This window comes from Chaetodon trifascialis, chromosome 4, assembly GCF_039877785.1.
Source record: "Chaetodon trifascialis isolate fChaTrf1 chromosome 4, fChaTrf1.hap1, whole genome shotgun sequence".
NCBI classification, from domain to species: Eukaryota; Metazoa; Chordata; class Actinopteri; order Chaetodontiformes; family Chaetodontidae; genus Chaetodon; species Chaetodon trifascialis.
Window position 1 is genome coordinate 31,179,419 of NC_092059.1, and position 27,607 is coordinate 31,207,025.

Here is a 27,607-nt window from a genome sequence, read left to right on the forward strand (position 1 = left end):
TTATAATTCTTAGCAACAACTTCACTGAGAGAAGCGTATTTGTGATTGATTCTTTTCAGTTACACATGTAGGCATAATTTTGTATGTGACTGTCCAAAAATATTAATCAAATTTAGACAACACATCCATCTCACACAAACCAGGTAGATGCAGCTATATTGAGATTTTGATTTTCATTGTTAAGCTTTGGCTACTGGCTTGCTTCTCAACATCTGATGACATCCCAACTGTAGACTTGCAGGAGGAATTGCAAGCCCAACAAAGATCTGCATTGATCATGGTGGTGAGGCTGTCTCAGCTGAGGTCAGGGTTCATGTAGGTATTCGGCTGCGAAGGTACTCCATCACTGCATCTGTTCCTTTGGCCATAATGGCTGTTCTGGGTGTGCGGAAAGGATTCCCCTCCAAACTGAGACACCTGTGGGACAACACAGGCTTCAGTTTACAAAGTGTGTGGGATTTTCACCCACATTTTCCAATTATTGATTTTTATTTAAATCCAATTTTCACATCACATTTTTAAATGTAGTTTTAAAAACAAAAAAATGCTGAAAAACAAACATATTAAGCCCTAATCACAATTAAATACTGTACATTAACAAGACAGCTTGTGCTTAGAGTTGGCACTCAATGACTTCAGCACTTTTCACATCACATTTTTAAATGTAGTTTTAAAAACAAAAAAATGCTGAAAAACAAACATATTAAGCCCTAATCACAATTAAATACTGTACATTAACAAGACAGCTTGTGCTTAGAGTTGGCATTCAATGACTTCAGCAGCAGCATGTGTTCAAACACAAACACATGCTGGGAGAAGGTACAGGACAGTGTGCGGAGATGTGCTTCTTTGTTCAGGTGTGCTCCATACCTGAGGCTGGTACACAGGCCAAGTTCAGGGGGGATGTTCAGCAGGTCATTGTTTGACAGATCCAGTGTTGACAAATGAACCAACTTTATCAGACGACATGGGTCCACCCCCTTCACCTGGTTGTTACCAAGCAACACCATCTCCAAGGAAACTATCTGATAGAGGACTTCAGGGAAGGACTTGAACCTGTCATGTAAAAAAAAAAAACTCTTGAGTAGACAATCCAGTGACACAGTCCAGCTGTTTGATTCACAAGAGGTGCTTTCTATTCCGCAAATACTGCTTCCTCCATCCTCACTCATCTGGAAATCAATCAATCAGGTCTGCCATCATCAGTGATGTTCCAATCCCTTGAAAGCATTTCAGAGCAGTTAGGGAGAGGGAGAGGGGGAGTTTACAATGAGGCTCCACAAGTATATCGAATGCAGACAATATTTTTTGATTGGTCAGCTGATCATGAAAACACATCTCTATTATTTTTATTTTCTATTCCAAGAGAATATTTGCTGATTCTGGGAAAAAAACTGTAGCTTCTCCAGAAATGTGTCCCATTAGTAATGTAATAGCAGCAAAGCAATTGTTTTAATTTCCCCCTCATGTCTGTTCATTTTTTACAATAATAAAACCAGTCATCAATTATCTATTGGTGTTATTTCTACCAGCCATGTTCTGTGACACCTTGATGTTGCAATGGATGTATTATTGAGTAGTCATCATATGCCTTTCTTTAAACTGCGACCGGATTCTTTCTGCATGTGTGTCATGAGTAATTGCTGAGTGCTTATCCTTTCATCTGGTGAATACAACTCCTACATCAGTATCTTGTCCTCATCTATCTCAAACATTCCCTTTGGGAGGAGCTAAGATGAGAGGTCACACTTGAATCCATACATATGGCATACATTCACATTCTTTACAGTTATTATTAGGATTTAATTTGGAGTTGAACTGGTCCTGAAACAGTGAGTTACCTGTTGTAGTTGAGGGTAATGGAGCGTAGTTTTGTTAAGTTCTTCATTTCAGGTGGTAAATCACTCAGTTGGTTATTCCTAAAAGAAAAAAAAAGACAGGACACAAATGCACTTTTAGTGGTGGTTCTATATGAAAATCGTAATCCTATGCAGTTCCCAAGTCCTTTTGATGGAATTTGTAACAGTGCTGGCTTCATCTATCTGTTAAAGTTATGGCTTTTTGTCATTCAAACATAATTCTCCCTTGTGTAACTGTATTGTTACACAGCTGCGTCACCTGCCTTGGCCCTGCCTGACATCCACTGCAACTGCTACTACTGTTATTACATCCACTGTCACTGTTACTGTGATTGCATGTCTGTCTCTCTGTCTCTGTCTCTCTCTCTCTGACTGCATTTCTGTCTGTCTGTCTCTGTGTGTCTCACTCTCCCTCTCTTGCTCTCCCTCTCACCCAACTGGTCGAGGCAGATGGCCGCCCACCCAGAGTCTGGTTCTGCTCGAGGTTTCTGCCTGTTAAAAGGAAGTTTTTCCTCGCCACTGTCGCCAAGTGCTTGCTCATGGGGGAATTGTTGGTTCTCTGTAGATAAAAGAGCTTGGTCTGTACCAGCTCTATATGGAAAGTGTCCTGAGACAACTTCTGTTGTGATTTGGCGCTATACAAATAAAATTGAATTGATTTGAACTGAATTAATGGCTCTCTTTGAACATGGCAGGGCCATTGCAGATGGAGCTGCAATTCTTTCATGATATATGGCAACCAATGTGTGAAAGGAAGCTGTAGCATTGCTGGAAGAATGGTGAGTTGGAAAATGATGATATGAAGTGATGAAATTTACAACTTATCATGCAGTTGAATGTGGATAGCCAATGCTTAATTAATTATTATGTCACTCCCATTCTCACTAATCTAATCAACAGTGTACAATGTGTAGAATACAATATAGAATTCTGCCCCGTTTTACACAATGTGGCAGTATCCAAGTAGAAAATGACAAAACATTAGGCTGGGGATTTAATTCTTATTTGCTTACATTCTTTATGTTAAGTATTTTGCTAGCTATTCAAAATCCAAACTCTTGGATATTCAGACTGCCAGCAGCAGCAAGCTAAAATTTTATCTGTTTGTCTGACGATTATTGTGAACATGTGCAGCTTCTCTCCATTTTACATGATTGTAAACTGAATACTTTTGGGTTTTGGACTGTTAGACAAAACAAGACATACATATACATACATATGAATACTGTGTAAGCATAACTTGCCAAAAATGCCAACATGCATTACTGAGTTATGTGGAGCAGTCTTAAAATGGAAATACATTGTAAATCTATGTGTGTTGATCTGTGTCTGTGTGTGTACCCAAAGTCGATGTGTATCAGCTGCAGTAACTTGCAGATGTCAGGAGAACAGCAGGTCAGTCTGTTGAAACCCAGATTGATATCTGATATTGAGGCTTGGAACTCCAGCAGTCTGCACACACAACACACATGTAGTTAGTGCTCAAACAACCTTTTGTATTCCAAGGATTGATCTCTGCCACACAGTGATAATGTCAGCACCACCAGGATTGAGGGTAGGTGTGGATGTGATTGCGTGGTTGCGTGATGCGTGTGTGTACCTGAAAGGTATGGAGGTCAGCTGGTTCTTGCTGAAGTTAACAGTGATAACACCCTGATCTGCTGCAGCATCAAAAAGTTCATCTGGAATACTAGATGCCTGCTTCTCACTAAACACAAAAACAAAGTTAGTTACTGTAACTTTTAGAGTAACTAGACTGTAGACTAGAGTGTTTAATGCTGAAACCAATGATAATTAATATCCAACTATACAAATATATGCAGATTTCAAGTATCAATTCAGTTGATGACATTTGATCAGTCATGATAACAAAGGTTATTATTGAGATCTGGGAAAACACTGACATCATTAAAAAGAAGTTTGATGGGTCAAGACAGAAGAAGTCAGACAATCAAAAACAAACTAACATGTTGGAAACAAAAGGTTTATGTAATTATTATTATGTAATCTACACCACTTTACTTGGAGGTCAAACTGGAAGTGAGCACACTGAAATGTGACCAAGGTATGTAGTGAGTGGGTCTTTTTACAGAATAAAAATAAACTTGTCAGTACTCTCTGGTGGGCAAACTATGTAATGGAGACACTATTTCTAAATGATCTCTAACATACTGACATTTTTTGTCGATGGGCTTATATGCTGATAACAATTTTTCTGTGCTAAGATAGAAGAAGAAGAAGTCAACTTTGTTAATCACAGCACAGAGTTACAGGGAGGGAACTGTACATGCAAGTGAAATTATTTTCTCCTTTATTTTTTCTCATTTATCCCATCCTCGGTCTGTCGATCCTCTGCAGCAGACCAGGAGCGGTGGGCTGCCAGCCGACAGCAGCGCCCGGGGACCAGCTCTCCTTCATCACCATTGGTCAGGTGGTGATCTTCTTGCATGTTTTTAGTGGGGGTTATTTAAGGAGGAAACCCCGGGTGAACATGGGGAGAACATGCAAACTCCACACAGAAAGGCCCCCTTTTTTCCTCAAGCAGCAGGCGTGGAAGGCATGGTGGAGGACACGCCAACACACCACAGCAGGATTCGAACCGGGACCTTCTAGCTGTGAGGCGACAGTGTTACCACTTGTGCCACCATGCTACCCAAATAATGTCCGCTATTAAACGAGAGTCTGAATAATAATTTTATCATTCCATTTTATGATTCCGATGACATCATAACCCTCTCAGAATTCTTATATAAATCTACAGTACTAATCTGGATGCAACAGGAAAGTGTATGAAATCTGCCGAGCATCAAACACATGGCCCTGAACAGGAGACAAAGTGTAGGGAATGGATCGATCTCAGAAATATGTTTGTAAGCCAGGGGGCTGTTTCACAAAATTTACAATATGCAAGCTGTGATTTACAACATCAGATCGTTTCCTCTTATTTATCTTTACACATATCAGCAATCAAAACAAACAGCATACTTGCTGCCCATGCACAAGCATGCAAGTGTGTGCAGTACTCAAACTCATCTGCAATTTAGTATGTAAGCAGTGCTCACAAATTGATTTGTGAAACAGGCCCTTTATGTGAAGTCTTTGCCCTCTTGTGGTTAAATTCTAAATACAGCTTTAATACTTAAATTCACTTTCCAACTGCTAGTTCAACAATGAACTAGCAGAATGTTCCCATCACTGGGAACATTCTGTTAGTTCAACATTGTAAGTGACAGGTCCAAGGTGACTACTGTATGAGCGAGAATGAACAAAAAAAAGTACAAACTTTGCTAATTGGTTGCAAATAGATGTACCTAAAAGATTAACATGATTCTTTTGTAGTTTTCAACATTATGAGTGCCATCTTGGCTGCACGGTGGCGCAGCAGGTAGTGCGCGTGCCTCACAGCACGAAGGTTGCCGGTTCGATCCCCGGGTCAGGCGGGGCCTTTCTGTGTGAAGTTTGCATGTTCTTCCCGTGCATGCGTGGGTTCTCTCCGGGTACTCCGGCTTCCTCCCACAGACCAAAAACATGCTCATTAGGTTAATTGATGACTCTAAATTGTCCGTAGGTGTGAGTGTGAGTGTGAATGGTTGTTTGTCCTTGAATGTGGCCCTGCAATCGGCTGGCGACCGGTTCAGGGTGTACCCCGCCTCTCGCCCATTGTAGCTGGGATAGGCTCCAGCCCCCCGCAACCCCGAAAGGGATATGCGGTATAGATAATGGATGGATGGATGGATGGATGGAGTGCCATCTTTTTTTCTTGACTTTGTCAAATGTGTATCACTGACCTGTACACCAATAACTTCAGAGTTTTAATGTCATGTAGATTGACCCTGGCCTGGCTGGGTAACGTCATGGCTGTATGTCCTTCATTTGCTCCCTCAGGCTTGTCTGCAGGCAGGCAGGCAGGCAGGCAGGCAGGCAGGCAGGCAGGCAGGCAGGCAGGCAGACAGACAGACAGACAGACAGACAGACAGACAGACAGACCTTTAATTTGCAAATCTGGCAGTCTAGGAGTTAGCAGATTTGGACACAAGATTCAGAAAGGCTAGTAGACTGAATGAAATCAGTACAGTCTGTAGATTTTAGAGCTATAATAGCTGTAATGTAATGGATTAAAACCTAGGCACTTAAGGGTTTCACTGTTTTGCTGTTCATTTAGTATAATGGGTGACAAAACGCCATTACCAAATCCAGTATATTCCTCTTTAATCAGCAATACTTGTTTTTTTTATGTTTACAATCCGTATAAATAAATATATTTGATTGAATAATCAAATGGCATGAATCAATCATTTCTCTGCAGGTGCATTTGTTGACACCCTGTGATGACTAGGGTTCACATCAAGTGTGGGTCTAAGCCAGACAGCTTGCAGTGGCCAGTCTCCTGACAAAAAAGAGCATTCAACTGTGGCTACAAATCTAGAAAAAAAAACCCACACACACAAAAAAAAACATGGCAGATCTATTTATCTGGAAGATCACTGTGAGGTAGAAAAAAGTCAGCTGGTGGCTTCAAACTGAAATAAGAAAATGATCAATATTTGAACATCTCACTACTTTTGAGAAACAAACCCTCCAACACAAATCAAGATACAGTATGTGTATAGTCTCAACTCTGGGTCCACTTGCTAGCTTTTCCAGAATTTTGAATTGCATGTCACAGCTCTCGTGACTAAGTGTAGAACCTGAATCACAACAGGTTGTACATGGGTGGAGATGGTAACTCCTGTCTCTGTTCAGAGATGGTTTCTAGTGTCACATGTGAAGGCGTATCTTAATCGTTCTGTGGCTATACCCACTGATTCCTGACCCGTGATCTCCCAATAGATACTGTGAGCAGAATTGGTCTGTGCAGATGCTGTTTATGCAGTTTTCATCCTCCTGTCCAAGCTCCTTGCCATTTTGCTGACGTAATGCTCCAAGGGATGTGTCGAGGGATCTAGATACTGCATTCCAAGATGGTGCTCTATTGGAATAGCATTGTACAGGTTTTTGACTGAACCATTTCAGCCCCTTTAGGTTTAGTGGTCAAAACTGTTTCAAAAAAGAAAAAAAAAAAAGTTAACTGTACCTTTAATTCTTCCTCTCAAATATTTCAGAAGCTCATTGGTTCCTTTCTGATAGGGACAACAAAGGAGGCACGTAAGCACTTAGAATATTAACATCACTGTTCATATGTAAACATTATCAGCTGATTTAATGGTTCTACATGGAAACATCAACCATCATGAGACATAACAACTGCTGTTGTAGTTGTTAGTGTACTGTTATCATTTCTGGTTTGCATCCACTAATTTAGTTAATTTAGCTAAATTTGTCAAGATTTGTTTTCAATACAACATTAACATCTAGATAAAATTTAGATACTTCTTAAGAAGGTAAAATACACGTCAGTGTATTATATTTTGACAATACTTTGATTTCAGATTACTGTGGTCAAACTGTTTAACTGTGCATCCTCTGTGTTTTTGTCACCTACAGTGAGCAGGTCCCTTCTGACTCCTCGCAGAGGGTTTCCCTCCAACAGTAATACCTTCAGATTGGGCAGCAGGCTGAGAGATGCTGGAAGACTGACAGAGATAGATCTACTTCACATGAAAATATCTGAAACTGTCAAAGCACTTGCCGTATTTACTGGTAAATATTTTCTCAAGTGTGTGTGGGAGTGCACATGACTATAAATCTAACTTGTGAAATCACTCTGAGCTGTGAATGACGAAAGTGTGGACTGGTGCAAAGAGTAACTGTTAGTGTTACTGTTTGTTAGTGAGTGAATATTTCGATCATGCATTAATTTTGGCTCATGGGCATAAAAAGATATTTGTTTAAGTGTCATGATCCCCTTGACATACATGGTAACGTCATTGTTGGTGAGGTCGAGGCGTGTGAGTGTGTTCAATAAGGTGATCTGTTCGGGGAGCGTTTTGATCTTATTGTCTCGGAGCTCTAGAAGAGAGATAGATGTCAGGCAGGCCAGCTGCTCCATCTCCAGCCGCTCAATCTGATTGTTCCCAACATACAAATCCTATACACACACAAAACAAAACAATATTACTTGAGGCCATAATATAAGAAAAACATTTAATATAGATGAAAGTTTTGACTTTCCCTGACTGAAAATAGGAATGCAAACTCCTGTGTCAAACAATTTCATATTTTTTGACTCATCAGTTCAATTAACAGATACAAATGATTTGAATCACATGTGCAAGGTAACCTTATAAGACAGAAACCACAATGCTTTTATTCCTGAACCTATATTCTATACTTATGAAAGTGTCAGTTTACAATTTACTACCAACTCTGACAGTACACCTGAGATGACGGCACTAACAAGCTGTTGTACCTGTTTAATTAATACAACTGCAATTCCAAAAATGTTGGGACCTTATCTTCAAGTTCGCCACTTTAACAACACAAATTTCAAACCAACACAGAATTAATCATAATTAATTTTACATTCAGTAAAGGTTTTATCACATATTTTTATAACAGCCTTCAGAAATGTCAACAGCACAATATTGATAGGTTTGTCAAGAGCTGGGAGGAAGATCTTCAGAATGTGTATGATGAAGATGCTTGGGAAGGGTGTATTCGAACCACTCACTCTCTTTTCCTCAGTAATAGGTTTAAAGAAACTCAAAATAGAAAACTTCATAGACAGCACAGGACACCTTCCATTATGAACAAAATTGACTCTAGTATATCACCGTTGTGCCCTAAATGTAAATTTACAAATGGAACATATATACACTGCTTTTGGAGCTGTCCAAGAATATCAAATTTCTGGACTTGTGTATCTGAGGAGATGAGTGCAATATTTAATATGTAAAGATCCGGGCCAGTTTCTTTTGGGGCTGCCGCCTACAAACCGGGTTATGAATGTTAAGAGATCCAGGCTGCTGAACAAACTCTTATTTCTGGCTAGCAAATGTATATTATTTAATTGGATTAATGAGAAACCCGCCCAATGTAACTCAGTGGTATAAGGAAAATTTTTAGAGTTCTCCCTATGGAGAGACTAAGTGCTGAGTTAAAGGGAAATGATGACATTTTTCTGGAAATATGGCAGCCTCTGATGGATTACTTGCCTAAAGATCTATGTGAAACTATCCAGAGGGGTAAGGGCACACTGGATTAGATGAACCCAGGTTAAGTCAAAAAGCACCAAGATATATTATTTAACGTGCAAAGGTGCAAATTATATAATTATTTGATTTGATACTATTGTTGTCTTTTCTCAGACCAACATTCTTCAATGTATATTTTCATGTATTATTGTATTGTACATTTTGGAAATAAAATAAAATCTTACTATCGAAAATGTTGAGACGTTGTGTGAAATGTTTTATTTCATCAACTTCACTGATTTTTGTAAATATATGCTTAGTCTGAATTCAAAAGACTCAGTCATTCACAAGAAAGGATGGGGCAAGGTTCACCACTTTGTGAAACATGACTGTGTAAGGATATTACTATATGGGCTGGGAAACATTGCATTAAACCATTGTCAGTAAACACAGTTCATTTGCAAATGACTGCATTTGGTTCTTACACAGTATTCCAACTTTTTCCAACACACTAAAATTTCAGTTAATCTGGTCATGAATGTAATGCTACCAGCATCATTCACACATGAGCTTTAAACCTGGGAAAACTTTCATGCTGTTTACCTTGAGCATAGGTGCAGGGAGCTTTGGGAGGAGTTGGAGCTTGTTGTGTCTGAGGTACAGCTGCTCCATAGCCAGCATCTCTGATAAGCTCGCAGGAATTTCAGTAAGGTGGTTATTGCTGCAGTCCAACAGCTTAACATCTGTCAAATCAAGTTAGAGCTCAAGGAAACAGATACTCTTACAGGACTGGATAGCAAGTCATGTTCATAGAACACTGCACTTTCCAGGCTCAGTATACTTCAAACAAAGTGCTTGTTAGACCAATGAACAGTGTCTGTGTCTGTACTGTGCTGGTTAGGTTTGAGTGCACCCATTTAAAACAGGCAGAAAAACTTAGACTTGGACGCGGGTGGATCACACATTGCACAACGACAATCTTAGTTCAAACTGACTCGAGCCCTGCATGAAACAAAACTGACTGTATAATAGAGTTGGATGCAGCCTCAGGGTCTGAAAAGTCAAGTCAATGAGGAAGTGCCTTAAACTTGCATTCTTTCTAATGGTTAGCAGGCCAGTGGTTGCAAATTGTATAGAAGTCTATGAGAAAATGACCTTACTTGTCACTTAATTCATTAGCTTAATTCATTAGTAAACATTTTCCAAATGAGTTTATACTCTCCATCTCTAGTTTGATTTTTTTTTTCAGTAAAGCATGATGTTAATTTTGTAAATTATGGTTCCACTACCTCAACGACCTGGAAATAAGGATAGAGGTGGAGCAATATGTATCCCCTCGCTTGTCCAAATAAGGTCACTTTTGACTCCAAAAACCAAGATGGTGATGGGCAAACTGCAAAACTTGAGGCTTCAAAATGGTAGTTCATATACCAATGAGTGGCTATTGTAAGGTGCAGGGAATAACAGGCGGTTCTTAACTTTAAAATCAATTTCTTTATTGTCTACAAAAAGGTTAAAAAACTTTGGGGAAAACAGAAGGGGGCAGAAAGCTTCTCCTGGAGCTTGAAGCGCACATCCGCGGCGTCCTCAGCTGGGCCTTAATCACTTGGGGAACACCCCCTTCCCCATCAGGGTGACATCACACACACTCAGGTGAGGGTGATTCCCTCATCAGGCTGCCATGGCAATTGGACACAACAGCTATGTCCACATTTTTGTACAGTCTATGGAAAAAACACAGCTCTCTCATTCATCTGAATGGAATGAGTCCATCAATGAATCACAAACATGACTGGCCAGTTGATATTATCAAGATGGTACTTTGTGTTTTTGTTTATTTGTTGCATTTGAAGCTGTCCCTCTCCAACAGAATACAGTTGGGAGGAACTTTTCAATCCTTAAGCTGAGACAGTGGCGATTTCGTACAGTGCTCCTATCTTCACATTTGGCCAATGACTGCTCTCTGACAAATAAGATGAACTGTTCCTAAAAAGTACATACACTTTTGCATATCTGCCCCCCTGTGCTTTATTGAAATCTAGTTCAGTGAGGACACACTGCACACTGCATTACAGCAACAGTGCTGAAGAAATCATGCAGCCGTCACCTAGAGACTATATTCCTAAACTGTAATCCCTTTTATTCACCATGGGAGTTCTCCTCATTTATTCTGGTCAGTGTTGGCACCCCATCTCAGGCCTGTGTTAGTGAGGCTTTACAACATCTGGTTCACTGGGTTACTAATGTGTAGCAGAAACAGAGCAAACCTCACCCATGAACTGCCAAAATACAGACAGCACATTAAGTGTCCCCCAAGCTACAGTAACATGCTACAGCACTGAACAAATGTTATTCTGTCCCCCATGCAGTCTTGGGGCTCTCCAATCACTGTTTGGTCCATCTTCTTCCATCTTACACGTGGAAATTGAAATCTGCTAAGCCTGTAGTTAAGACTGTGAAAAGATGGACCACTGATGCAAAGCTGGGCCTACATGCCTGCTTTGACTGCATGGACTGTTTTTGAGGCTGCTGCAACAAATCTGGAACTGGAACTCACTGACACTGTGACATCTCACACTAGTTTTTGTAAGGACTTATATGTGTCAACTAAAACCTTCTGCACATACAACAACAATAAACCATGGTTCTCTGCCAAACTCAAGCAGCTTAGCCAGGTTAAGGAGTAGAGCTACAAAGAATTTCAGGTTTCTGGGATCCACTATCTCCCAGGACCTAAAGTGGACTTCAAACATAGCTTCAATCATCAAGAAGGTGCCAACCTTGATGATTCAGATGCAGTCATCTATAGCGCCTACCAGAGGTGCTACAGATCACTGAATGAAAAAACAACCAGACAAAAAAACAGTTTCTTCCCACATGCTGTCACCCTGTTGAACATTTATCTACTCATACAGTATCATTAAGCCTCTGATACCAAATCATCCACTGACTGTACATTTATCATCCAATAATGCACTGTTTTTAACATGTACATTAATCATTGCACATTGTAAATTTCATTATTGTTTAATGCCTTTTCATTCTTTATATATATTGTTTATCATATATTTTGTACTACTTAACTTATTGTTCAGTTTTTGTTTGCGCTTGTTGAGCTGTTAGTCTTGTTTTTCTTGCAAGTAAGTAAATTGCAAGTAAATTGAGTGCAATGTTTAAACGGAAGTCAAACTCCTTGTATGCACACACATACTGGGCCAGTAAAGCTGATTGGGATTCTGATTCTGACATGCAGCACAGTGATTAGTGTGACACTACTGATATAATCATGGGTGTGGAAATGGACATTATGCTGACAATGGATAAATATGGAAGACGTTCTGGTTATGGTACATCAAGTATGAAAATGGCCAAGTAAAGAAGCAAAAACTGCAGAAACACTGACATACAGTGTAGCAGTATAGCAGTATAGTCTTACTTTTGAGCTGGGCCAGGCAGTCAGGTAGACAGCTGAGCTTGTTGTGACACAGGTTCAGTTTCTGCAGACAGGTGAGCTGGCCCAGGCTGGAGGGTAGGCCCTTCAGATGGTTGTTGGACAGGTCCTTAAACCAGTCACAGGGCAGGACACGTCAATGTTGGCTGACAATCACACGACACAATAGAAAGAACCTGGTGGGACTATAACACACTGCATAAAATATGCGTAATTACCAGCTCACTCAGGTTCTCCAGCTGTCCTAGTTCCTCTGGCAGGCTCTCCAGCAGATTCTGTTGGAGTTTGAGGCTACAGAGGTTCTTTAGTGTACACACCTCCACTGGCAGTGATCTCAGCTGGTTATGACTGACCCACAGCAGAAGAAACACACAGATTTTAAATTAATTTAAAATCATTGATATATTCATTTATTAATTTCTCCCTCACTGGTTAGACCTAATCATGGCTTTCTGTCAATGTCAGGGATTTGTGGAACTGACTTGGAAATCTAGGGTTACTTATCTAAACCAGTTAAAAAGTGGGGGCAGTAGCATCCTATTGTCACATAACAAGTTAACAGGAGCGCCACAAAAAATGTTTATTTTTATTGTTCCATTTCACTTAAATTTTTTGTAGATCAGCAATTGATAAAAACAACATAATTTTAGAGATATCTGGGCTGAAGAAATATCAATCAATCAATCAATCAATCAATCAATCAATCAATCAATCAAACTTTATTTGTATAGCACCTTTCATACATAAAAATGCAACACAAGGTGCTTGACAAAAGATAAAAATATAATCCTCCCCATCACACCTACAGACCTACATCATGCACACGCCCACACACACCCACACACACCCACACACACACACACACACACACACACACACACACACGCCCACCCCAACGAAACTGTCAGTGTAATAACATGACAGGGCACTGAGGAATCATGAGAGGAAAAAGAAAACCACCTATGGGGAGCTCATCCACGCTGCGAAGGTTCACAGCCCATGGCCACAAGGTGCGCCGCCACAACAGAGACCCCCGACCCAGATAAACCGGGGTGGAGCCCATACATAGTGCAAAACCCTCCCGGTCCCCCGACCTCGGCAGACCGGGGTGGACTCCACACACAGGGCAGAGCCCCCCGGCCCTCCCCCCAGGACAATGCCCCAGCGGGCAGACCAGACACCCCTCCCAGCGTGGCCCCCCATGAGGAAACACTGGAGCTAAATCCTAAAAAATAATAGAATAAAAAGACCTAAAACCTAAAAGACAATAGAATAAAAGACCTAAAACCTAAAACTGAATAAAATAAAAGGACCTAAAAACTAAATGACAATGGGCTAGGGTAAAACATGTCTGAATTAAAAGAGTATAAGAAATCAATTGAAAGCCAAACTAAAAAGGTGAGTCGAGCCTTCTTTTAAAAAATATATAAATATAAAAATATGACAGAATACTTTTGACTTCATCATCAAAACAGTGCTTTGCATCGAATATGAAGTCTCGATTCCTTACAGCCTGCTTTATATTATTTGAGAAACCATCCAGATTAGCTCCAAAGCAAGGGCAACAAGTGCTGATGGAATTTGGGGGACAGAACAAAATCCAGGGCATCCAGGATTTAATATTGGAGATGAAATTTGTGTGATTAGCTTAAATGGTAGGATCTGTGGGTTTTAACACTATGTACAATTGGGTGTTGTCTGCATGAAAATAGTAAAACACGTCATGATTTTCAATAATGGTTATTTCTAGTTATCCGTTGCATTCTTAATGCAAGACAACGTTGCAGAGTAGGGACTAGGAATAAAAAAAATGTAGTGGAACTTTAAAAACAACAGCTTTATGGTGAGTTTAAAGTATTTCCACTAAATTAATATACTTGTGTGAGAAACCAGAGGGAGCATCAGGTATAAGGTGTGACCATTAGAAAATGTGTCCCCTTTAACAGATTGAATGAGGTTAAAAGAGTCTGTAAGATCTAAAAAATGAGAGGTGAGGGAAGGGGAGTGACAAAAAATAGGAATGTTCAAATCACCAAGAGTGATGGTTAGATTGAATTGAAAGCACTGGAGAAGTCAAAAAACATGACCCTCACCCTGCTTCCAGTAAGCTCCGGATGAGAAAGAGATCGCTGAAGCAGGTAGAGGTCTGCATGCTGCACACCAATGCCTGGTCGATATGCAAACTGTAGGGGGTCCAGCTCGCTGCTCACCAGGTGACAGAGGTGTTTCAGTATGATCCTCTCGAAGGTGGGAAGTTAAGGCTACCAGCATGGAGTGGCTGGGTTCCCTGGGATATGCAGTCTTTGGGACTGGAAAAACACAAGAAGTTTTCCAAAGGGCTGGAACTCTCTCCAGACTGAGACTCATACTGACCCTCCTCAGCTCATCTTTGTCCCCCGATCTGAAGACCCTCTTCTTCTCATTCAGTCGGGCTTTCAGATCTGGGGGCTCCTCTGACCATCTTTTCATATACCTGATGGTTGATGGTTGTTTAATCACTAAACCAGACGAACCAGGTTGTGATTGGAACAGCCCAGCTGGGAGAGAGGTGATGAACTGTGTGCATCCTTAGTGTTTGCAGTCCAATGTTCTATTGTTTCTGGTGTGGCATTTAACATACTGGGTGAAGGTGGGGAAAGTGAAGGAAAGGGAAACATGATTGAAGTCACGACAGATTAGGAGGAGGGCCTAGGGGTCTGCATTTGTGAGAGGAGAAGAAGAAGAAGAAGAAGAAGAAGAAGAAGAAGAAGAAGAAGAAGAAGAAGAAGAAGAAGAAGAATCCTTTATTGATCACAGCACAACATGCAGAGTTATAGAGGGAGAAATGCACACGCCATGCTTCAGGGAAATTCATTCTCCACATTTAACCCATCCTGGCCAGTCCTACCTCCGCGACAGACCAGGAGTGGTGGGCTGCCAGCCGACAGTGGCGTCTGGGGACCCAGTTCCTTCTTGTCACCATTGGTCAGGTGGTGATCTTCTTGCATGTTTTTAGTGGGGGTATTTTGTGGAGGATACCCCAGGTGAACATGGGGAGAAGGCATAGAGAGGCAGAGGCATAGGCATAGAGAGACAACAGTGTGTAGGAGCTTGCATGCTGCTGCTGTATCAGCCAACAGGGGGATGTACACAGTTATTGCAACGACAAGGGAAAACTCCCTCGGAAAATAATATGGCCAAATGCTAATGGCTAACAGCTCTCTGGTGCAGCGCTGCTCTTTTACACTGATGTGTCCTGTGTTCTACCATCTGTTGTTCACATCTCTATGCCCCCACCTTTTCTCTTACCACTCTCCTTTGATTTCCTGTCCTCTCTCAGCAGTTGAAAATTGTCCAGCATAATGTGCAAGTCCGGCTCAGTGCTACAGCATACACCCTAACCCTTGGTTTAAGTAATCCACAAAGTTGTAAAAAGTAAATCACTAGTCCCACCAGTTTTCAGAATTTCCCCTCGAGGGACGAATAAAGGAATATTGAACATTCATACATGCGCACCATCAGCAGAGACTAGTTAGGCAAAAAACACAACAAAAACACAAAATCACAGTAAGACACAGAAAAAGGACCACAGCTGGGGGGTATTCCAGAAAGCGGTTTATGTGAAAACTCAGAGTAAGTTAACCCTGAGATGAGGGAAACTCTGAGTTATCTGTTCCAGAAAGAGAGGTAACCATGATAACAGACTCTGTGAACATAACCTGCTCACTGGCAGGTTTACTATAAAAAACCCTGAGTTTCTACCTGTCTCCTCCCACATGAAGAAAGCTGTTAGACATGGATTGCCCATTCATTCCCAATCCAATTGATATCGAAGCCCAACTGATTCGAAATTCTTTACGTCGCGAGAGAATCTTCCAACCCAGATTAGATGTCCTTTCATTTCCAGAGGAATATCTGTTGGAACGCTACTGCTTTTCATCAAATGGTATAATACATACATACATCCATCACCAACCTCACACACCGCGGACGTGTGCTCGCATCACAGCATATTTTATGCATAGCGCTACGTTTTGTTTTTGTTTTTTTGCAAACGGTAGTTTTTCGTACAACATTCAGGAGGCAACAGTGTGGCAACAGTGTGTAGAACTGTGAGGAAAGTAACCCTTGTACTGAAATGCCTGTTACCAATGATGGTAGTGACTGGTGACTGTTGTAGAAATCATATATTCTATTATTTTAAATTCTGATATAGGCCTACATTTTGCTGCGACCTCAGAGTGGGTTCAGTAGCTTAATTAGCTGTCATTTTGCAGGGCTTCCAAAAATTATGTACATGAAAATGTATACATTACAATACACTGTAACTCATGTCATGTCACTCATGTGATGCAGCCTACATCGTTACAAATATAGAAGGCAAGTGGCCTGGCTCTGTACATGATTCCCGGATCTACTGGGAGTATAGTCTGAGCAACAGATTTGCACGTGCAAGGAAGCTAAAACTTTGTGCAAATGTTCTTTGTCTCCCATTTTAATGCACTCAAATGTGTCCTATATAATTACAGGAGTGTTTGATGGCTACCTACTGCGGGATTGAGGCTATCCATGCCAGCCCACTCTGTTGACCCCTGAATCTGACTCTGAGCCGGGGCCCCAACGTTTTATGTGGCCCACTGCAGGACTGGAGCCCGGGTTGAGATGGCCATAGGAATACTCAAATCCTGGTTCCAGTGCCTACGTAAGCTCAGGGTCACCCCAGAGAGGGCATATGACATCACTGTGGCATGCGCTGTTCTCCATAATACACCCTGCCATACAAATTAATGACCCTGAGGATGACCATCCCATCCACCCTGCAGACGTGCAGGATGGAAGGGCTGTAAGGGACCTAATCAGCAGAAATTACTTTTGATTAAAACAGTAAAATAAAGTCAAATTCACATGTGATTTGGTCTTCTTTATTCCCTAAAAGTACAAAAGCAGCAGTAAGGATTTGTAATATAGTTCCATCCATTAACATATTTCACCTGCGAAGTGCATCCACCCCAACTGGTGTTCCAGTAATAGAATTTCTGGTGTTGTAATGGTGACTCGTGGTATTGGGGCTCCATTGATGATGGCTTTTTATAGTGGTTGTGCACGCACACAACTCAAGGTTAACATACTCAGAGTTGAATGAACTAACTCAGATTGGCTGTTCTGGAACCGGATACTCAGAGTTTCCCACCTCAGAGTAAGTCAACTCAGAGTTCAGGGATAGGCTCAGAGTTTGTTGAACCTCCTATCTGGAATACCCCCCTGCTGTAAGAAGTCTTGTACGTAAGACGTAAATTGTTATTATTCCCACCTTTAGAGCTACCATGTGGACAGGGACTCAGCACTTTATAACTGTCTGCATGGGAAAAATTTCCAATGAGAGTGTTAATCACAGATGAGAATGGTTGGGGGGACTAACGGGGAAAATAGCTTAGACAAGCCAAATCAAGCAGCAGCAGGAATAATAAAAAAAAAAAAGTGTTATTTAGTAAGAAAGCAAGCAGGGATGTCTCAAAATACAAATGGAGCTGGGATAAAATGGTAAAAGACTGGTAAAAGCACTAAGACTACTATGTTTGGATGAACTTGTTTTCTGTTCAACTGTGCTCAATTTAATTAACTTTATTATATTTATTATCATTCTTAAAATTTAGTCACAAAGTGACACAGCCTCATAAGTTGTTACATATCCATTTAGTGTTATGCTATGTACTCTGACTCAATCAATCCCTTTGCCAAAGAACCCACAGTGGCACCATCAGAATACTTTTATTAGGCAGCATAATTGAAGCTTGAATGCATTAAATGTTAGATCCACACAGTGTACCCGTACGTGTATGTGTGTGCACGTGTGTGTGCATGTGTGTACCTGAGATGCAGTTGCTGAAGGTCCTGCAGTTCTCCCAAAGCACTGGGTAAACTGCTCAGCTGGTTGTCATGGAGCTGCCAGAGCAAAATGGCCATTTCAGTTCAATAGCTAGAATAAAAATGATGTTATCACTTCGATAAACACTACTGATGTCTCAGAGTAACTCTTCTTTTATCAATATTTACACATAATAAAAGGCAGCCAAATTAGATGCTATGTATGAAACAAACTGGTTTAGGACCCAAGTGCAGCGCTAACAGAACACAGCAGTCTCAGTAAGTTTGTGCAGCGGCTCCTCCAAGAGTAGCATGTTCTCAGAGGGTTCCGTCCCATCTGAGGATAACTCCTCTTCCACAGGGGTCAATTAATCTAGTTCTCCTCACTCTTGAGGTTGCTGGAGCCATAGTGGGCTGGGCCAGGTGCTGTTGATGGAAACAGGTGATGAGTCCACAGTCCAGGATGTGTCAAGTGGGAACCCATGATCTTTCTTCGAGGCTGTATCCCTCCCAATCAACCAAGTACTGCAGGCCCCAACCCTGGCAGTGTGAGTGCAGCAAGTGGCATACCAAGTAGGCAGGTCCTCCATCAATGATCCAAGGAGGTGGAGGTGGGCGTTCAGCAGGCATGACAGGACTCACAGGCTTAATTTGGGAGACATGGGAAGTAGGATGAACTGTCAGAGAACGGGGAAGATTTAACCTTACTGCTGTGGGGCTGATGATTCTCTAGATGGGGAATAGTCCAATGAACCTGGGAGCCATCTTCCTGGACTCCACCCTGAGCACAAGATCCGACATGGACAGCCATAGCTTCTGACCCTCAGTGTATTCTCATGCTTGTGTTGGCATTTGCTGGTGTAGTGACCCACAGAGCGGAGGAGTGATGCTCTGGCAGGAACCCAAGTAAGTAGACAGCTGCGGATGAAACGTTGTACGGAGAGACATGAGACCCCCCTCTCCAATCCTGGGAAAAGTGGGGGCTGAAACCTGTAGGCACATTGGAAGGGAGACAGGCTTGAAGCGGAGCTGGTTAGGGTGTTGTGTGGATACTCAACCCATAAGATCTGTTGTGACCAGGAGAAGGGGGTTCTGAGATACAGTACCATGCAGCAGGGTGTGGTCTCCATTTCCTGATTCATCTGCTCCATCTGTTCACTGGATTGAGGGTGGAATCCCGATGATAGGCTGGCAGTGGCTCCCAGTAAGCTGCAAAACCAGAAAGCAGATGAGAACTGGGGACCCCGATCTGACACCTCATCAACCGGGAGACCATGGAGACGAAAGACGTGGTGTAACATCTGCTCTGTGCTTTCTTTGGCTGAGGGAAGCTTGGGGGGAGGGACGAAGTGAGCCATCTGACTGAACCTGTCCATAATAGTCAGTATGGCCATGTTTCCCTGGGACGGAGGGAGACCAGTGACAAAGTCCAGGAAGATGTGGGACCAGGGATGATGCGGGATAGGCAGGGGCAGAGGGGGCCGCCCGGGGTGATGAGAGGGTTTTTGCTGGTTGCATACGGCACAGGCATTGAAAAATTCAATCTCCCAAGTGACGGGGGCTAGAAGACAGGAGGCAGGCCAGATGGATGTGGCTTGGGTCACTCTCTCCTCCTTTTCCTGAAACTGACATGAGAAAGCATCAGGCTTAATGTTCAGAGAGCCAGATCGGTAGGAGAGGGTTGAATTAAAATGGGTGAAGAATAGGGACCACCAAGCCTGTCTGGAGTTGAGCCTCTGAGCAATCCATATATACTCCAGATTCTTGTGGTCTGGAAAGGCATCTTGGCTCCCTCAAGCAAGAAAACTGCTGGCACATTGGTTAATCCAAAGGGCATCACCAAGTACTCGTAATGGCCGGTAGGGGTGTTGAATGTGGTTTTCCACTCATTTCCCTCCCAAATGCAGACCAGATGGTAGGCATTACGTAGATCAAGCTTGGTGAAGAACTTGGCCCCCTGGAGCAGTTTGAAGGCTGAGGAATATCGGGTCTTGATGATGATGTCATTCAAACCCTGATTGTCTATGCATGGTCTCAGTGTCCCATCCTTCTTTTCCACAAAGAAAAATCCCACCCCTGCTGGTGATGATGCTGCCAGAGAATCATTGATATAGCTCTCCATGGATTGTCTTTCCGGTGTGGATAATGAATACAGATGTTCTTTGGGTGGAGACGTGACGGGCTGCAGGTCAATGGCATAATCTTATGGACAGTGGGGCAGCAGAGGTGTGGCTATGGCCTTGCTGAACACTTCCTGATAATTGTGATAATCAGATGGCACCATGGACAGATCGGGGGCGGAGCTGGGAGTAATCTGTCTCAGACAACAGCTGTTCCTCAATGCTCCGCCATCTGAGACAGATCTAGTGGCAGGAGGTGCACCACCCCAGGATGGCTCCAGTGGTCCAATCAATATGTGGGTTATGATGTCAGAGCCAGGGGTAACCCAGGATGAGAGGAATTAGTGGAGATCTCAGGATGTAAGACTGAATGGTGGTTTCCAGACATCAGGATCTGAACGGGGTGGTCTGTTAGGTGACAGTTCAAAGATGGCTGTCAAGGGCATTGGCCAACAAAGGTTGAGACAGAGGGACTTGTGCTGGAATGTCCAGCTGGCGAGCCAGCTCCTCATCTATTATGCTGGCATCTACCCCAGAGTCAATAAATGCTGCCGGTGTGTGAGGGCCCTCTGGGGGGAGGAGCTTCAAGTGGAAAAGTGGGCGTTGAGAGGGAGAGGAGGATGGAATGGTAGTATAGCTTACCAGTATCTCCCCGACTACTGGTGAGCTCTGCTTTTTGCTGGGCAGCGGGAGACAAAATGACCAGGCTGGCCACAGTACATTCAAAGATATGCCTAACATTGTTTCACTCTCTCCTCAGTGGATGGCTTGGTGCACCCAAGTTGCATGGGTTCCGTTCCTTCCTGCTGGGGTGGAGTCGGGATGGATGATGTTGAGGCCATGGGCGTTCTTTGAGGGTGAGTAGCGGGCTGGCAAGCCAGTGTCCCGACGTCTCTCCTTTATGCAGCAACACACTGAGCGCTCGGTGTGTAGCGGACTGCAGATCCAATGTTTGGTGAGCCAAACAACAAACAGTTCTACTGACTTTTGAGATTAACAGGGGCAAGGCAAGGGACGTAGTCAGAGGCAGAGGTAATTACCAGGGGTGCTGATTGGTGATGAATCCCAGGTGTGGGTCGATTGAACAGGTGGATGTGGTGAAGGGTGAAGAGTGCAGGCTGAGCAGGTTAACAGATGTGGGAGCAGATAAGAAGCTGATGAGTGTGACAATGTCTTTATTCAGTGGGTTAGTGAATTTGGAGTTTCTATAGTTAGCAAGTTAACAAGTTAGGCTAAGACCACATCAGATTAGATTAGATTCAACTTTATTGTCATTGTCAGAGTGCAACACAGAGACAACAAAATGCATTACAGGAGGTCTGGGTCAGTTTTTCAAAGTTTAATATTCTTTTGGGTACGCCAATTAAAATCTGTTTCCTTTTTAGTCCCTTTCAGATTTTTTTGTTTTGTTTTTCAATTTAATTCTCATTTTGTTTAATTTAGTCTGTTAGTTTTAACTGAATTTGATTTCTTAGAGTAGTAATAGTAACTTCAGATGAAATATCGGACACTTCACTGTGCTTATGAACCTGCTTTTAGTCTATACCGAAGAAAAAACAAATAACTCTGACTAAACCTGTGGTAGGGATAACTAAATCAGTAAAATATATCCAAGTGGTCTCAACAGACAAAGTATAACATTTTGTTTGCAACCATTACAGGATGTATAACAGAAACCAAGTATGGTTTTAGCTCATTTAGAAATGTAAAGATAAATCATATACAGCATTTTAAATTTCTGCAAAAAGTCAAAATGGTTTGGCACAAAGCTCCTCTCAGAATATTAGATTCTATGTGCCTTTTTCCGTGACATACATGCATAACACATGCAGAATCTGTGTTATTTGGTGGATTAGTTACTGAGCCAGGGTTCTTACTGAGTTGGTGTTACTTACATCCAGTATAGTGAGTCCAGGCAGTAGTCTGATGTCATCAGACAGATGTGTAAGCTGATTGGATGAGAGCAGCAGTTTGGTGAGGTCAGTCTGTTCCCACCAGCGGTCTGACCCTCCGAAGGACACATTCTGCTGGGCCTCCTCTGGTGTGTCTTTGTTAAGACGATACACATCTTGGGGGACTGAGACACATGTTAATATCGTTATTACTAGTGTTGTTGTCAATCCCTTAAAATATTTAATCGTGATTAATCTCATGAATGTCATAGTTAATTCGAGATACATTTTTATCTATTCTAAATGTTCCTTGAATTATCATTTTAATGCTCTTATCAACATGGAAAAGTGGAGAGGCTTGCTTTGTGCACATGTTTTTTAATTGAAAACGTGTAGTGTTTTATTTCACACTAACATTCTCACTTTGAGCCATCATTCACATTTGAATGAATCAAATCTCAAACAATTTAACACTGTCAATAAACAGATGACAAAAAAATAAATACTTGGTTACAAAAAAAGCCCCTTCAACAACCCTTTCTAAGGGATTAAAACAGGGTGATACAAGATAAAGTTACAGAGTGCACAATATCGCTATTAATGATAAACTAGGACTCAGGCTATAGTGCGGTTAAACCATGGCTTAAACTTTCCTTTCTTAAGTTTCCTTTGAACATAATAGCATCCATATGCCCCTGTTGAAAGCCATCCATTGTCGCCTGGTTTTAGCAGGAGGCGGTGGAGAATTTCCATTCGCCGTGTGTTTGGCCATCAAGTGGTATTTCAGACTGGATGTGCTACACTGATAACTCAGTTCACACCAACAACACACACAGATAACTTTGGTTTTGTCAGTCAACCCATCTGGCAACTTTTTGAAACAAAACTTTCCATTCAGAATCTTGTTCGCATCCATTTTTGCGTTTCACGCTTGACATCCACACAAAGCGGTAGCCTACTCCTTTACAGCTAGTGAGAAGGCAAGACCAAACACGTGCATGGGGCGTGCCTGTTGTTTTGTTTCCGGTTTACAATCGGATCCCGTAGTTTTTCTAATGTTACTAGCAGTGGCAAGTTCACGAGGTCACGTCACAAAGAATGTTAATCTCATGGTAAAAAAAAAATTGCGTTAACGCATTAATAATGCAATATTTTTGAAAGCACTTTGTGTGTGTGTGTGTGTGTGTGTGTGTGTGTGGGTGGGTGGGTGTGTACAGATATATATATTTGTGTATATATATTTGTGATCGACACTGTGCCATGTGCAAAAAAAAGTTAAAATACAGCCTTGCAGGACTGCATTTTGCTATCACACACACACACATACACACACAAAAGGTGAAAAAAGCCCTGTCGCGGCTAGTAATTATAATTTTAGCTGCACTGTGAAATTGTGGTCAAGGGAGCCATTGATTGCAAAAACCCTCTCAGGCCAGCAGTGCAATTACGGTACTTGAGACTTGTATTTCAGCAATTATTCTCACACTTTACATAACAAATACAAACAAAATTATATTACATGTGATGAAATGTCACCTCAGGGACACACAGACAGTCTCCAGTTTTCATTACACTAGTATTTAAATGAAAATGTTTCATTAAAAGGTTTGCTGAAAAGTTCTATGGTGTCCTGTTCAGAATGACCCTAACTATACCAATATAAAATTTGATGCCATTTTAGCGTAGTTTTTGAGAAAATAAAAAGAAAAATGTCTTCAAATTACACAGTAACACACTTGACAATTTCCATATATTTGAACTTATATAACTTACATAAAACTTTTCCTTGAGAAGTTTGCTGACATATTCAATGTTCAGAATGACCTTGACTATGAGACCATGTCAACTTCTGGGTGTACAGCTTTTGAGAAAATTAAAGCAGTCACCCCAAAAGTCAAAATACATTGTAACACACTGACAATTTCCTCATATTAGAACTGCCATAAAAATCCTTAGACATGCAATAAGCAAATTCTGTACTTTACTTGTATGAAAATGTACCGGCCACACAGTCATGAATGGAGAAATTAGCTATAGAGAGCAGAACTGTTGTTTTTTTTAATTTTGTTGTTGCTGTTGTTGTTTGTTTTTTGTACCAGGCTGCAAACATGTTTATTTCTGGTGTAAAACGATAATATGGCAATGCACGTAAAATACCATTTTTCTACTATGATAATAATCTCCACCTTTCTTTTCTCTCAGCCACTCAACTTGAAGTGTCTGCGCCCAATCGCTGATCAAGACAAGCAGACCAAATCAGTTGAGCACAGATCGCCGTTGTGGCAAAGTTTGTCCTAACTTACCTTGTAATTTCTCGTAGGTAAATATTTTGGATGATAGGCAGGAAAATATCCCATAAATTAACTTCATCATTATTTTAAATTCCTCTTCCATGCATCGTTTATTTATTTCTTTTTGTGGTTAATGCGTCTATGTCATTGTTGATTCTGACTGGTGTAGCCACTAAGGAATGAAGCAAGGAAGTGGTGCGGTGGTTAGAGCTCCTTGTAGCAAACCCCAGCCAGACAATGGTGAAGCATACTGATGTTTCATAAAGCATTTATTCATGTTCAGCCGTCAGCCTTGTTTTGAACACAAATTTACTTTTTTGTCCTTCACTCCTTTCTTCACGAAACACCGTAAGAACACTCGGGGAGGCGGCTTTTAGTCATTAAGATCCCCAACTGTGGAATAGCCTGCCGGAGAACCTCAGGGCCACAGAGACTGTTGATGTTTTTAAAAAGAGGCTCAAGACTCACTTTTTGAATCAGGCTTTCAATTGATATGTTTGATTTATCTCATTCCTTTAATCAGCCTTCTTATCTTATCATATTTTAGTTGTATGTTTTAACGACATGTTTATTTACTATTTATTTCATTTACTCATTTTATTTATAGTTTATCTATAGTTTAAATAACGTCAAAACATCGACGGAAATGAGAGGAAAAATTGGAAGTCCACACCGGTTTCTGCCATCTTGTTTACTAACACAGGGCTGCAAAGTCAGTGGGTTTATATCCAAACAAATACATCACAATATAGCAAGGTGGTGCATGACAGAGTTGCAAAATAAATAAATAAACAGCAAAAGGTCCAAGTAAACAATGCCACTCGCTGGATTCGAACCTGCAAGCTAAAATGACTCCTATAAAAGGTCTGTTGATCAGTTCATCAGTTTCTGTAAGCCTTTGTTTTGTTAGTGTTAAAATAACCGTTCCCTCCATGTTTTGTTTTGTTTTTTGAAGGTGTATTTTAATATTACAAGCTCTTATTTTGGTGCCTTTCCGGCGGCACAGGAAGTGTACAGCTAAGAAGTGTCACTTGACATGAGGGAGACGTATCCATAAAGTACGAAAAATCATACGGGAAGAGGAAAAACGGATTACAGTGTGCAACGGTGTTGCTGTCCAATGCAAAGGAGATGTATAAAAGTTATAAGCACCTAGCTGGAATGGGAACAAGCTCTTATGGTGTTTCGTGGGAGAAAGGAGTGAAGGAAAGAAAAGTAAATTTGTGTTCAAAAAAGGCTGATGGCTGAACATAAATAAATGCTTTGTGAAACATCAGTACACTTCACCATTGTCTGGCTGGGGTTTGCTACAAGGAGCTCTAACCACTGTACCACTTCCTTGCTTCATTCCTCAGTGGCTACACCAGTCAGAATCAACAATGACATAGAAGCATTAACCACAAAAAGAAATAAATAAACGATGCATAGAAGAGGAATTTAAAATAATGATGAAGTTAATATATGGGATATATTCCTGCCTATCATCCAAAATATTTACCTATGAGAAACTACAAGGTAAGTTAGGACAAACTTTGCCACAACGGAGATCTGTGCTCAACTGATTTGGTCTGCTTGTTTTGATCGGCGATTTGGCGCAGACACTTCAAGTTGAGTGGCTGAGAGAAAAGAAGGGTGGAGATTATTGTCATACTGGGAAAACGCCGTTTTTTACGCGCGTTGTGATGCACAAAACGGCGTCTTTTAAGGGCGTTCTCGGAGGACTTCATTACGGCGTAAAAAACGGCGTAAAGTCTGAAAAAACGGCGTTTTTTACGCCGTAATGCAGTTGAAACGCAACTGAATGTGGCGTATTTCTGACAGGAACGGCTTGCCATACACTGTGTCTGCTTGGCAATTCCAAGCAGCGGTAACCTAATCGTAACTGCAAGAATAGACGCGCATCAAAAATCGGCGGCTACCTTGAGAGGTTTATGCAATTGACGACTCCCTTGACTGCAAGCACTGTTACTAATGTACACTATCCTATAAGTGAAATTACCTTCTGTCAGACCTCGGCCGGACAGGTTAAGATGGCCGGTTTTCCTGGCTGCCTTCAGCAGACCGTAAGGAACGGTCGCTTCGGTCTTTTCCGTCCTGAAGCCTGCTAGAGTATCCACCATACTTACTCTTTTGGGTCGAGACATTGTTAGTGTGTTTAGTAAGAGTCCTGGCACTGAGTTGTGACTGTTGACCACCACACCCGAACTGTATGTGTTCCGGCCGTCAGCAGCACAGAAGTAAATCTTCCGTTCAGAATACTTCAGAATAAAATAATTACCTCCTCTATCCAAACAGACTACAGACTTACGACAAAACTACACAAATCATGTCAAAATACTCATAAGAACATGTCGTGTTCTTCATTTTCACACCATATATTTTGTAGTACACGTAAACCCTTGAAATGAGTCATCCACCTACATTAATGGTGAGATTAAAAAACACCTGGATTTTATTCTGAAGGTCATTTGAGTCCTATCAGGAGTGGTTGACCGGTTATGAGATTTGTGGTAATATAATACATCAAAACTTCATATATATATATATATATATATATATATATATAATTTTTTTTTTTTTTTTAAGTATACATTTGAGAGAAAATACAATCTCAAAAATAAAACGTGTAACTTGCAAACAAACCTTTGGTCTTTCATGTTTTTGATAATAGGTCCATTTGTTTACAGTTCCCTAGGCTCCCTTCTTACTGATCAGACTTTTGATTTTCGTTTGTGGACTGGCAGCAATATTTACAATATTAGCTTTTGCCGAAGTAACGTTAGCCAACTTGCTATGGATCACTGTGTGTGTGTGTGTGTGTGTGTGTGTGTGTGTGTGTGTGTGTGTGTGTGTGTGTGTGTGTGTGTGTGTGTGTGTGTGTGTGTGTGTGTTGCAAAGGCAGTGGTTCACGTGGGAGTAGGCGTGTGCACGGGCGGAAGTATGTGTGTATAAAGGTGTGCACTCACCTGTCGGTTGGTTGGGTAGTAGGCGTAATTGTTGACCGCCACTCATTCATTCATTCATCACTTTTTATCTGTTTAATCCGCTGGTTTTCATTCTCTTCCATTCATCCATCT

The 27,607-nt window shown here is 41.5% G+C and overlaps 1 protein-coding gene across 1 annotated transcript; it reads right to left on the reverse strand.

The window, feature by feature from the left end:
* On the reverse strand, positions 1-26,771 carry lrrc40 (leucine rich repeat containing 40). Its single transcript, XM_070960280.1, has 15 exons — positions 26,530-26,771; positions 22,243-22,424; positions 18,232-18,305; positions 12,602-12,731; positions 12,369-12,492; positions 9,536-9,675; positions 7,715-7,887; positions 7,342-7,432; positions 6,934-6,979; positions 5,648-5,750; positions 3,460-3,567; positions 3,201-3,311; positions 1,842-1,919; positions 871-1,056; positions 1-417 (listed from the first exon to the last, which is right to left on the reverse strand). Exons 1-15 carry the CDS (start codon positions 26,672-26,674, stop codon positions 312-314), a joined length of 1,797 nt encoding a protein of 598 aa, XP_070816381.1. The 5' UTR covers positions 26,675-26,771; the 3' UTR covers positions 1-311.
* Positions 26,772-27,607: the final 836 nt, after the last annotated feature.